This window comes from Opisthorchis viverrini (genome assembly GCF_000715545.1).
Source record: "Opisthorchis viverrini unplaced genomic scaffold opera_v5_179, whole genome shotgun sequence".
Lineage (NCBI taxonomy): Eukaryota > Metazoa > Platyhelminthes > Trematoda > Opisthorchiida > Opisthorchiidae > Opisthorchis > Opisthorchis viverrini.
In genome coordinates, this window is record NW_008751828.1 from 124,819 (window position 1) to 137,385 (window position 12,567).

Below are 12,567 nucleotides of genomic sequence, written 5' to 3' on the forward strand. Positions count from 1 at the left end.
GCCCGCTAGGAACAACAACATGGTAGTGCTGGCATGTTGCTGCAGTAACAATGGAGAACTCTGCTGCAGTTTACCACAAAACTCGACTTACGGACATAGGTCATCATCATCTGCAAGCCCTGCGTTCTTCAAAACTCGCATGGGTCATCCGGAAATTTGCAACGTGTCAACGGCAATAAGAACACGAAATGGCAATTATTAAGTTTCTAGAACACGAAATTCGGTGCTCATTCTGTCAAGCAGTACATACGTAGCAGAAATTTATTGCGGCGGTGGAGCCCGAACATCTTTCTCCCGCGAGCACAAGATAGACTCCGGAAAACTCAACTCAGCCGCGAAACTAACTGCAACTTCCGTCCACTGTGATCGAATCGCTTTTTACCACCATTTACGCCACCTTTTTACATTATGGCGCAGTATTTCCAATCAGCAGTGATGGATGACCTTGAAGATTTGCTCACATAAACAAATCATCTACGCAAATGATTTGCGGAAATGTTCGTTATACATACGTATTCCCATTGTGAATTAGTAGCCTTGGAAACGAGCTGCTTCTCGCACGCCGGGGGCACTTCACAAATGATGGAGACTGAAAGAGTTTAAGTCATGTGCGGAAAAAGTTACATCTTGTCAACGTAAAAATAACTTGATGCGATTTTCATGAAAGCACTGTTCTACTCTGGATCGATACCTGGATTCAAAGGGTTCGCAGGTTTTTACGACTGAACTGCCTTACCAAGATTGTCCTCCGAGTTGCTTTTGGCAACTCCATGCTTTTAGGCTTCACAAATAAAATCTCTGCAGGAAGAAAATTATTTTAACCTTTTCGAAGCATGAAGGGCTTCTGGGTTGGCTTAGCTTAGTGGAGGGTTTCTCCCTCCGTAGTCAGTGAACCATCACGACATTCACTGAGATGCCTAGGTGATATCGTTTCATATTTCAACTTGCCCTTAATTGCGGTTCACGTAACCTTTTTCCAAATAAAAGGTGAACATTTGTAGTGGTGTTCACCCGATAGTGTTCGCACCCGATAAGGTGCGAAAGTGGGGCCAGAACTGCCTAAAAGATGAAGGATTTGACAGCACTGAATTTAATCAACATAGGATCAAAGCTATGGCAAGAGCTTCACCATTCAATTCCTTCTCGTCGATCAATGGCCTCCGTGCGCTTCAAATATACAAGAAAAGCAGAGGTAGACCGTTCAGCCTCAGCCTAGCGGCAGGCACCCACATAGTAAGCGAACGGCAGTCACTGGGCGACAAGAACATAGCTGATCCGGGAAACCTGGGCGAAAGTCTCGATCCTGTGTAAAAATTCATGGATCCAAAAGGGATGCGAACTTACTTTTAGGTAAACCAGCTACTTACTTAAGATGCACCCGCGATCCTGAAAATCCGATCAGCAAATCTTATTGGAACGAGGCGCCGGCAGCACTAGTTCCTCTCAGAGGCAAAGCGCGATTCGAATTTACGGCTTTTCGGGCAGGCACATTATTTCGTCCTGAAAGGAAACAAGCGTATTCAAGAAGTGGTCTGAAGTTGGTTCCATAAAGGTATCCGGAGGTAAATATGAGTAGCGCAGGAGAACGTGCTCCAAATAACCGTAAGAAACACGGATACACCAAGTGTCATGTTCTCGTAATAGACTGAGAAAAGCACCCCAAAAACAACCAGACAAAAATTTGCAGGTTTTTGAGGTAGATTAGAACAATTAGTCCCAAGACCGGACCTTGAGAAGTTTCAATGGAGACCGGTTCGAAGGAAGGTTGGTCGATTCAACTTTCCTCTGTAACTAAAAGGAATAATCTAGCGTGAAGTTTCTCCTTAAATCCCGTAAAATTCAAGCTTGCAAAGCAGTGATACACATGGAACTTGAATGAATGCATTCAGGAAGATAAGACGACCGACGGGACCTTGGTCCCTGGTTTACGTTAAACTGTCCGTGAATACGAGCATATTCGTCGTGCAAGGACGGTTTCGAAGGAAGCCGTGTCGCATCTTTACTATCAAGTTGCCGGTGGCTAGGTGGCTTGGAATGGCCCGAGTCACCTCACACAGTATGCCAGTGAGGCCACCAAGCCTGTAGCTGCCGGCAGGTAAGCGGGCGCCAGACCTACATGTTGACGTGACAATCGATTTGCTTACCAGCCAACTGTTGGGGAGAGAGTGCCCTTCATACTGATAGCCGTATCCAGTAGAGGTGGCATTCGGCCTGCGCTGTTCCTTGTGAATTTGTAGACGTGCGGGTTACAGGCAGGCAGTTTGCGAATTTATTCATCATCGTCGCGAACTGTTCGCTAGACATGACGTACTGGTAGGGGACCTTGGGGGGGGGTGAGGTCAAATACCAGCAAAAGGTGCACGAAGTCGTGGTTTGGAGAGAGTAGCTTGAAGGTTTGTGTGGGGAACAAATCGCTCCCAGTACGATCAAGGGGAAATGATACGCGACGCCCATACAAGAGTATTTGGTCCCGCACATGAGAATTCAGAATCGTGGGGCACCAAATGTGGATGCTGCAGTGGTGTTGGATAGGACAACAAAGAGAGCAGGGGCGTCTTACTTACGCACCAACTACACCTCCCCTCCCATATTTTCAGTCGATTCGAAATATAGACTTGCCATCTACCAAGGTTTCAGCGTCAGAGGCAGTTGGTGTAGGTCTCCCTAAGTGCAGTTATGAACAGTAGTTAGGAGTAATTTTACTGTTGAATGTCAACAGCCAGTCTATAGACAATATATTCCTTTACCAACTCTATTTCAGCTTCACCTAAAAGGACCGTGAACAGAGGGCGGTGAGCCACCAGAGATATTGACAACAACACTGGAGATTTGGTAATTCGCGGATGGTACGTAACGGTGCATGCACGGTGACGAAACACCTGAAAACAAGTTAAAAAGCTCGGCAAACAGATTGACAGTAACCTGCGCAACAACCATCTCAAAAGTACTCCTTAAGATGATATGCGAACGCCGAGCTCTTGTGATCTTGGTCCGTCATTTCTTATTCTCTTATTTTCCGTTTAACAACATGCGTGACACACCATAACCATCAGACAACAGGAATAAATGTTCTGAATACCGTATGCTTGCTGTTTTTCCAAGTTCGCATTTCGTCGGCTTACAAAGGCCATAAATGACGAAAAGTCCATTGACAATGTTGAACGCAGTATTATACTTGTCGTGGAAAGTTTTCTATTGAGCGAGAACAACCACAGTTAAAGCGGAGATAACTTGTGCTCGAGAAGTAGTCCGCCACTGTTGACGATAGACTGAACCCAAAGAATGTTCCCCCTATTTTTTCAGTGGGTTCTCTACCCTCTTGCTCGAGTGCGAAGTTGCCATTATGCCTTAAAGCAATCCTGTACATAAAACTTTGATAGGTCTCTTTAATGGCTTCTCAGGAGCTCATCCCACCCTTGTATTTTTTGAGGTTAAAGTGGCAAAGAAGATGAACGATTACGCTTGGTGTTTGGTGTACCCTTTACATAATTGTAGGGGTCCCGTCAAATTCTCTGTTGAATCCAGTTTACTACTGGACTCAGACTCAGGATACAGAGTGTTCATCAGCATAGCCGAAGAACAGTTTTGACGCTCTCAAAACGATGTTCAGGCAGTGATGTATGAAACTATAGAAGGACCGGTCCTACCGACTGGAGATACTAAGGGATTACTTTGTTTAACGCGGAGCTCTATAAGTGTAAGGTCTATGAGTTCAACTGCACTACCAATCCGATCCATATGAAAAAGCAGCTATCAGTACCTATTCAGTCACAATGGGCCGAACATGAAGAGAATTATATGGACGTAGAAGACAATCTTTCTTTTATCGCGTTGCTAAAGTCCCTGCAGAAAAGATATTTCAGAATCCAGTAAGGGCCCGATAACAGAACTTAGCACAAAAGCTCGCTCAAATGACAGACCAGCTTATCGACCCATCAATAATCGTTTGAAGTAACTCACTGTTTCAACAGATCGGTCTAACCTATTCTTTGCAGCGTACGTCATTACATTTGCTTGCCATGGAGAACTGTACTTTTGGAAACCAAACAGTTGTCGGGCTGCGCCCTCGTTCACCACAGGGAAGATATTTGAAACGCGATAGATCTAGCATCAGATATGGCGATATGTGTAAATTTCATGCGAAAAGTGGTTATGACAAAGGACGAAGTTGCACTCACTGAGGTGTCTCCCACATCACCCAGTATTCTGTCCAAGCCATTCCAACAACTTGGGCACTATACAAAGCATTTGCAAAGTACTTTTGGAAGGCCCTGACATGAACAGTAGGCCTATGAGTGGTTTACTTCGAATTCTCATAAAACAGGATTCATTTAGCTGCATTCTAGCGCCAGTCCTTTAAGTCCGTTGCCGAAAATCGAATGGACGGGCTTCTTTTTCCTTTGGAATATAGAACGACATTTTGGTGTGCACGCACTACTCCAAATTAACGCTCAACTCATCATGTTTCTGAGACAAATAAGCTTTGAAACTTAAATCCCTAGACACTGAACAACGGTCCTCAAAAAAGCAAGGATCGTCTTCAACTTTCATTTTGATGTGAATCATTTCTTGGTATTGGTGTTTGGGACTATCTATGAGAAGACTGTTGGCTGGTTTATTTTTCTTGTGCGATTTACTTGGCAATGAGATTTTTATTTCTCCCTAAAATAAAGCTGCTACTGGAACCTGCTACAGGAATATTGGACAAAACAACTAAAGCAATCGATAAATGAACGGAACAGTCACGTAGCATTGACCAGGCATCGTACCTGGGGGTTCATGTCCCTCCATGTTTGGATCCGAGACGTACAAACCCCACGCGCTGTCCTTGTCATTCGATGGAGTTGTTAATTGGCTGAGAATTTCGTTAACCGATGAACAAGCGCCCCACCCTCTTCTGATGGTCAAATCGAGGGTATCACCCAGACAACTTGATGCCATCGCAGTTACGGCTGCCAGCCGCTGTCCGTTCGACCGGGCTAGTGAGAATTTTCTAGCAAGAAATACGTTCACCTATTAGTGCGTAAATGAACACCATTTCTACAGACCTGCTGGTTGGATTCTGAGAACGATTGTCAACGTGTTGTATATAGTTCGCAGTTCTGCATGGTTGCCGTTATTTCAGATTATGAACATTATAGTGGGTTTAGGATGCTGTTTATAGGGTACAGAAATTTAAGCTAATTGTTCGGAATTTCGGCATTGAAGTGCACTCAACGAGTTGCTCTCAGCGTGCGTTTAAAGGAGTATCGCGCATGTTTTCAGACCGTCTTCACGTATATTGTGTGAGCTTCCTGACTAAATTCAAATGTTACCAGGTACTTGTGCATTAAGCGTGTACACAGCCTTATAGCATGTATGGTGCATGATATAACTGAGGAAGGGAAAAAGAAATCGAATACACGAGGAACACGCTCATGTTATCTGTACCCATACAGAGATAGGTTCGCTGAATCATAAGGTTGAATTATACTGATGTCAGCAAACCCCCTCCTCGATGAAAACGAGAAATTTCAACTTATTCAGCAAACCAATAAGGCGTTTGTAGGGAACAAGTATAGTGCACTTTGGCGCTGTATAAGAAAGTAGCTTGTTTTTCTCGAAAACGTTTATTACAGGAATAATGATAAAATGCACAATTATCAAGAATTGTTCAGGTGACTCACAGGTAACAAAGACGTTCACAGGCTATCATTCATCGGAGGATAGCTTGTGGAAAAGCATATCGTCATATGCCTGTTCACTTTGCATTTTGGTTGCGAATGCAGCGAAAAAGGCGAAAATGGCGAAGACAAAAGCAAAGGCCAATACAGTCCAAAGATGCACCGTGTAGGCCTGTTTAAGCGTGTCGCGCTGAAAAGGATGCACGTTTATTCATTATGGGACCGACATAGCATGTGTTTTAAGTAATTCAAACCACAATATTTGGGATAAAAGGTATTTGATACAGTGGGTCTCGGTCACCTTTCTGTTAGTATCTGCTTTATCAACTCTTTCTGCACGTATCTGTTGGATCACGAGTTCCAGTCTTATGCTGTTCACACTACTCTGTTCAGGTTTCAGATGAGTTGGCTCAGGGGTTGAACTGTTTTGGCAATATTGTTATCATTTACATAGCAACAAATAAATGGGCAGTCGAACAAACGTGCCCAGCAGAGGTGTAGAAAAGGCATACGAAGGGAGCTAATGTGCCATCCCAGAAACCAAGAGCATTTGGTTTCCATTTCAAACAAGCTAAGTCTGTTTCGCATTTGAAGAAAGATTTACAGTTCTGGTAATACATTCTTAGTGGTTGAGCATGAAATCTGCTGTTGGGTGGAGTAAGGGTACACCCAACGTAGTTTGTTTGCGTTTCATACACGGAAGCGGTTCATTTAGCAGGGTACAATGGCACACCATGTACGGTACCAAGCTATTTGATAGTCTGTATTATGTCCGATAACCTTTCAAACGTACTCGTATTGTAAAGTTTCTGCAAATTTGGAGATTTTGCCACTGGATTTTGTCAAAGTGTCAGGTTGAGCGCAGTTCTTTTACTGGGACCGACAGTTCATCCATACCATACAAAGACAGGTGTTTTGGAAGATAGTACGGTAAAATTCGCAACTGCTCATCGACCCATGCTGGACCACTGGTTTCTTTTTACTGATAATTGTTATAGACATTCATTGTTCTTGATAGATCAGATCAATGTAAAACTAATTTTAAACCAACTAGTGCCTCTTTTGAGCAGTGAAGAGTGAGCTTAAGGCACAGAACATTACATATTGATGAAACTGACCGTAGTTTCATATGGCGAATTTGCATCTACTCGAATTGGAAAAAGTCACTGCGATTTTGCAATTTATTACCATGAGAACATTACCTTTATTAAGCGGACAGTAAATCTGGACAAACCAACAAAAACAATACCTATTATCGTGTACTTTCTCCCAAGATATACATCACCGTTGCACCTCTTTGAGATTTAGATAGACTAAGTGACTTAAATTTACATTGCGTGTTCAGATGAGGATCCATCTTTAAACGCTGAAACATGTGCTGTAGAAAAACAACTTACCTTTAACACTAGTTAGAACCTGGTCACCGCTAAATTGGAGACTTGTGTTTGAAGTGAGCATACTTGATATTTGTAGTGGTCACTGCGACCTTGACATTCATGTTGCTTCATTTGTTTACTTTTATTTCGCCATTGTCAGCGTTAATTACTGCTTACAAAATTTTCTTCCCCAACAGCAGTCTGGTTTATACTCGCCCGTTGTTTGCGCTCATTATTAGGCTGTGTGCCCACCCTCTGTCTATAGACGCTATGGATTTCCATATTCTTGCAGCTTTGAAGGGAATTTATTTTCTGGCTCCGTATTAAGCTCCCGTCGACAGTTGACTTCAGACGTTAATACTGAATTAGTGATCGTAATCGTTTCAAAAGAGCTCTGCCTCAAGGCTTGGCACACGGGCAGAATCAACAGCCCAAAAACTAAATAGGAGAAGCGTCAACTGAAGTAGAAAGTAAAGATTCTACTTCTTCAAGTGACGCCTCCAGAAGGCCATGTCACACTTTGTATGTGTGCAGTGAACAGACTATTTTGGTGCGACAGGGTACTTCTAAGTTTAACGTAAGATAGTTCTGTTGGTTTGGAAAAAAGCTTTTGTTGTGCACAGTCTCACCCAGTCTGGCGTAATCACTGTTTACGACGGGGCTGTTTGACGTTAGCGCTAACTTAAAATTTAATTCAAGCTAGTTCTCTGTTCTAGGTCCACTCTCAAAATTACCGTATTGTCTAATGATTCGTGTGCCTTACCCAACAACAAAATTTCTAAAGTGTTCTCGGGATGTCATGACGATTCGAACTTCCTTAAATTTATCTACCTGAAGTAAGGTTTTGATTTTTCGTGATATGTCGCGTAATTTGTTCCCAGATATTCCACTTTATTCAGTTTCAGTATTTGTAATTCGTGTGGAACAGTTTCATCGTTGTATCACGTAAGTACAAACTGGGGGCCTGGAGTGTGAGAAGTGAAAGCCGGAAGACCAGTCTAAGGACGACTGGTTGGTTCCGCCAACTCTTGTTTTCACCTGACTATCCTACAACCCAGGCGTTACATGACGCTCCTTATTAAAGAGACTGTACAGGTGTACTTATCAATCATCCAGGACCACGGTTCCCATCTCACCTTTTGGATGAGTCATCTACCGCAGGACTGTGCTACCAGGTGATGCAAACGCGCTTCAGCAGGGCAAACTGTCTGGACATTCGGGTGGGCCGGCCTGCCATCAACAGATGTAGGCATCCAAAGCGAGTCCAAACGCCTTAGTGGACTGTAGTTCAGCTCAGGTTTTATCAGTTGATTTCACAACTTTTTGACAGCTTTTTCACTTAGCTTTCAGAAACAGCGTGGTTGTTCAGATATTTGCGGCTCTAAACATTCATGCTGACTCATATCACGCTGGTCTGGTATGAATAGTTGATATATATTTCGTTAGTGATCCACTGTTAAACAGCTTCTCTTAGCCAACATTTCACTGGTACCACTTATCTACGATACAATGTATTTCACCCAAACTCCTAAACAGCAAAACTCCAGTGTGTTAGCAACTCGAATGTATACCCTTAACTAGCCTTCTTCGTCTCGTTAGCTGTGACAATATTGGAGTTTGAGTGATGCATCGGCGGACTCCACAATTACGCTAGTTTATCAGATCGATCAACTCTTTTTCACTATTCGACTGAATCGCACTTATTCACACACTGCTTGGACACAGATAACCCTTATACAGGAGAGATTCCAGATCACTGAATTAAGTTAGTGATTGGATCCGTCGATTAGTAGAAAGCAAACCAACCAATTTTCACACTGAAACACGTGTCATGACAGGGGAAGAGCTATCATTTAAAAAAAATGTCTCCTTGAAAGTTCTCTGCTTGGTAACCCTTTGAATCGACGGGTGAGAATGCCACTAAGCGAATGATATGCAACTGCCAGGTGAGTCGTGATATACTTCGGAAACTCATTTCTCAAAACCTATCTTTGTTGAGAATATCTGTGATTTCTCTTATCAGCAAAGTTTTTGCTCCGTACGTAAATGCATGCTTACTGGGTCATTGTCTTGCAAATACCTCAAATGGGAAACTTCAAAAAATAGGGAGCGTGGCGTTTCGTTGAGGTATTGAATAGCAAGTGGGTGAAGCTTCCCCAAAAAAGATGAATTTTAACCTTGAACTCAGACGCGAAACCATAGAACCAAGACCAAAGCTCAAACGGAAACCCATATGTGGAGATTTCGTTTGGCTGATGGCTACTTATTGTCATGACGACTTTACAATACTGACCTAAGACAATGTGTACTGGTTTGAAGTACAGTTAATGATCACGCTATTCGCTGAAAAGAAACAACACTGTAACATCCAGTTAACATTCTGAAATTAACCACATGGGTGTGCTTGCATCCGGATGAACAACTTAATATCTTAATTAAAAATTTCGCGACATATTGTTAACCGCAGGGGCTACAGCTTCTAATGAATCGTCCCGTTCATCGCTTAGCCCTCAATCCACATGCGAATTTTGCGGGTAAGCCCAAAATGTGTTCACGAGTGTTTCTAAAATAAATGTGTTTCATATTGATGGGTTTTGCCCTAGCCTATTTAATGTGCTAACTGAAAGGCTGTTTCCTCCAGAAGTGTGCTAGAAATGGCATTTACCTTCTTGTTAAGGTATGCTTTGTTGAGATTAACATATATCCTTTTATCTGGCTTAATTTTTCCGAGCACCACTTCCCCAAAAGCTCATAACTGACCTTATATGGCCGATACATTTTGAGTCTGGCTTTTGTTGACTCGCAGCTGATTGGTAGTAGTTAACCTTACCAAACCGCTAATTTTATACGGATATCTCTTAATTTGCCACAAACAGAGAGAGATCTTCTTATGACTAATATTCCCCATTATTCTACATATATTTGATGACTGGCTGAGTCATACCTCGTTAACAGCCACCTCAAAGACTGAATACGTTGTGTGGCTTTATGAAGTAAACTATAATAAACCAATAGACAAGCCTCCTAAACTTAGTCGATTAGTGTTTACTTCGGGGCTTTATTGGTAAGCAATAGTTTACCCACTTGCGAAAGGCAATTCAAAATAAATAACGTTACGACCAACCTTCACATTAGTTCCGTCCGGATTTGCCTGTCAAAGTGAACTACGCTCCTGCAACGTGGTGCACTACGCATCCAGAATAAAAAAAAACATGCATTTCCATAGACTGTACAATGATCATTGACAGTGACTTATAACACCGTCACAGGATTAGCACATCAAGGTGTTCAGTATGGTGAGGCATTTTTGTCCATTTTGAATGGTACGGCGATCGTCCAGAAATGTTATAAATAAGAACGCGCACACCCAGAGTTAATCAGTGAGTTGATTATCAGTCAAGGAAACGAGACAACACTACGACAACACCAATCCGATACAAAGTAGATCGGTTTGAGGCGTGATTCTTGTTAACATGGGGGCCCGTCATCATCAATGCGCAGAGAAGACGGGATAGGACGGTTGAGAAAACAACGAATGATGGCTCAAGGTTCCAGAAAAACGGTTTCATCCGGAGGCTGCACTTCTTGTTGGAGCAGGTAGAGTGCAATTAAATCTCCACTGGGCTTAAAAATAAGACATCCGAAATGTGGATCACTCTTTCTTGGAAAGTCTCACTCTGGTGCCAACTGTTGGTGCAGACTAACCAGGTGATAGGTCATCTTGGTCTTGAGACTGCAGTATTTCCGCACACCAAAGAAATTCACGCCGTGCGCTGGTAACGTTTGCAGAACTAAGGAAGTTTAAGTACTTCTGTTGAGATCCTACCACGTAAATAAAATAAGTGCACGATATAAAAGTCAACTCCACGTATAGTTCTTTCATCTTTTCGTGGACTACCTGAATGATTATCCAGAAGCTATTAAAATGAAATTTGAACCCAGAATCCACTGCTTCGATTCGGAACCCCACAAATGGCTTACCAGTTGTTAATCAAAAAAGATCGAGGCACTCGCCGAATTGAAGGATTTTCGTTGTCGTTGTGGCAACTACCTAGTTTTTACTTGCTTCTGGGTCGTCAAGAGAACGGCGGTTGAATATAGGCAAGATCAGTTAAATGTTAACTGTTTACTACAAGTCCCTATTTATTTGCTGTCTGCGGAGACTATTGAAATGTCTTAGCAGTATTGGCATACGTATCCAACGTCCACAAAAGTCTTCGAGTCTCCAATGAATCGTGCCGGGTGCTTTGAGTCCTGGTGCACTTTTACTTGTTCCTTTCTGCGGTGTTCAGCCTGAGGTAAAATTTATCTGTTGCGAAGCAACAGTGGTGCTGGAAAAACAACTCTTACCTTTTTAGTCATTCCTCACTACAATAAGACCCATGCTTTCTGTGCATAACGCTGTTTTTTAATGATACTATCAGCACGCGCCATCAAGTGATCAGAGCTTTCCCGAAGAAAATCGATTTTTGGCCGTTCTCGGGGAAGGTAATGCTTAGCACTGGATGGCTTCACAAAAGTATCGCTTCAGCTTATGGGCGACAAATTTTACCACCATCAGGATTTGGGAGGCGAGGGAACACAGCAAATTATACATTTCGACTAAATACTAATTTCCTGTTTAGTTTAAGAGACTTTTACGGATGAATAAAATATGTACAGTTGGTGGCCGAGATTTTAATGGACCGTAGTACAGACGCGCATGAAAGATTGCCCAATTTCTTAGCTGTCAACTACAGCACTGCGGGGCATCATAAGATACATCGCGGATGCTTGTGAAAGCTGGTTAGATCAAACAGAACAACTTTACATTGACAGACAACTCACCACTTGCCCCTGAATTCGTGATCTCCGTACTGCTCTTTTTCCCATAGCCAGATACAAATGTCTATCACAAGGTCTAGGCCTACACGCCCTCCGTTCATATTGTACCAATGAGAAACCATCTCCAATGGAACCACCCGTTCTAGCGTAGTGCTCTTGCAGTTCGTACCGACAATCATACGACAATCCCATACAATCCCTCCGTCGTGTTCTTTGTCTCGTTCCCCATCGCGGTGTGCTTTGTCCTTCGAGAAACCTTTCCTGAACAGCAGTTGGTGGTTTTTGTGTCAGAGATGTCTGGCAAACAGGCTCACAGTGCGACCAAGGAGACCATGGCGTCCAGCCGTTCATCATAAGTGGCTCCCCACATGCTGCACCGGTCCATCCGGCGTTGCACAAACAACGTGCTTTAACCATCGGTCTTCTGCCTAACCAAGTCATCGGTTCGCGGGACAGCTTCCCCTGCATTTCCATTGTAACCCCATAATCAGCCTGACAAAAAAGAAGAACGTAGCTTGGTTGCTTCAGAGATTACGAGCACCGCACAGTGGAAGTGTCACTGGAAAACGAACCGGAAACTTCCACTACATTGAAGGCTCCTCGAAGTAGCTTTGCAGATAGAGACTTAAATCCACAGGTTAACGTGTCTCCTTAAATGAACACGAGACAGGCGCTATATATATATATATATATATATATATATA

The 12,567-nt window shown here is 43.0% G+C and overlaps 1 protein-coding gene across 1 annotated transcript in view; it reads right to left on the reverse strand.

The window, feature by feature from the left end:
• Positions 1–1,408: 1,408 nt before the first annotated feature.
• T265_14297 (hypothetical protein) overlaps positions 1,409–12,567 on the reverse strand; it is a gene marked incomplete at both ends in the record, with an annotated part of 15,545 nt that continues 4,386 nt past the window's right edge. Inside the window, 3 exons of the mRNA XM_009172996.1 lie at positions 1,409–1,500; positions 5,745–5,853; positions 11,867–12,355. Coding sequence (XP_009171260.1) covers positions 1,409–1,500; positions 5,745–5,853; positions 11,867–12,355 — 690 coding nt within the window. The remainder of the gene's footprint in view (positions 1,501–5,744; positions 5,854–11,866; positions 12,356–12,567) is intronic.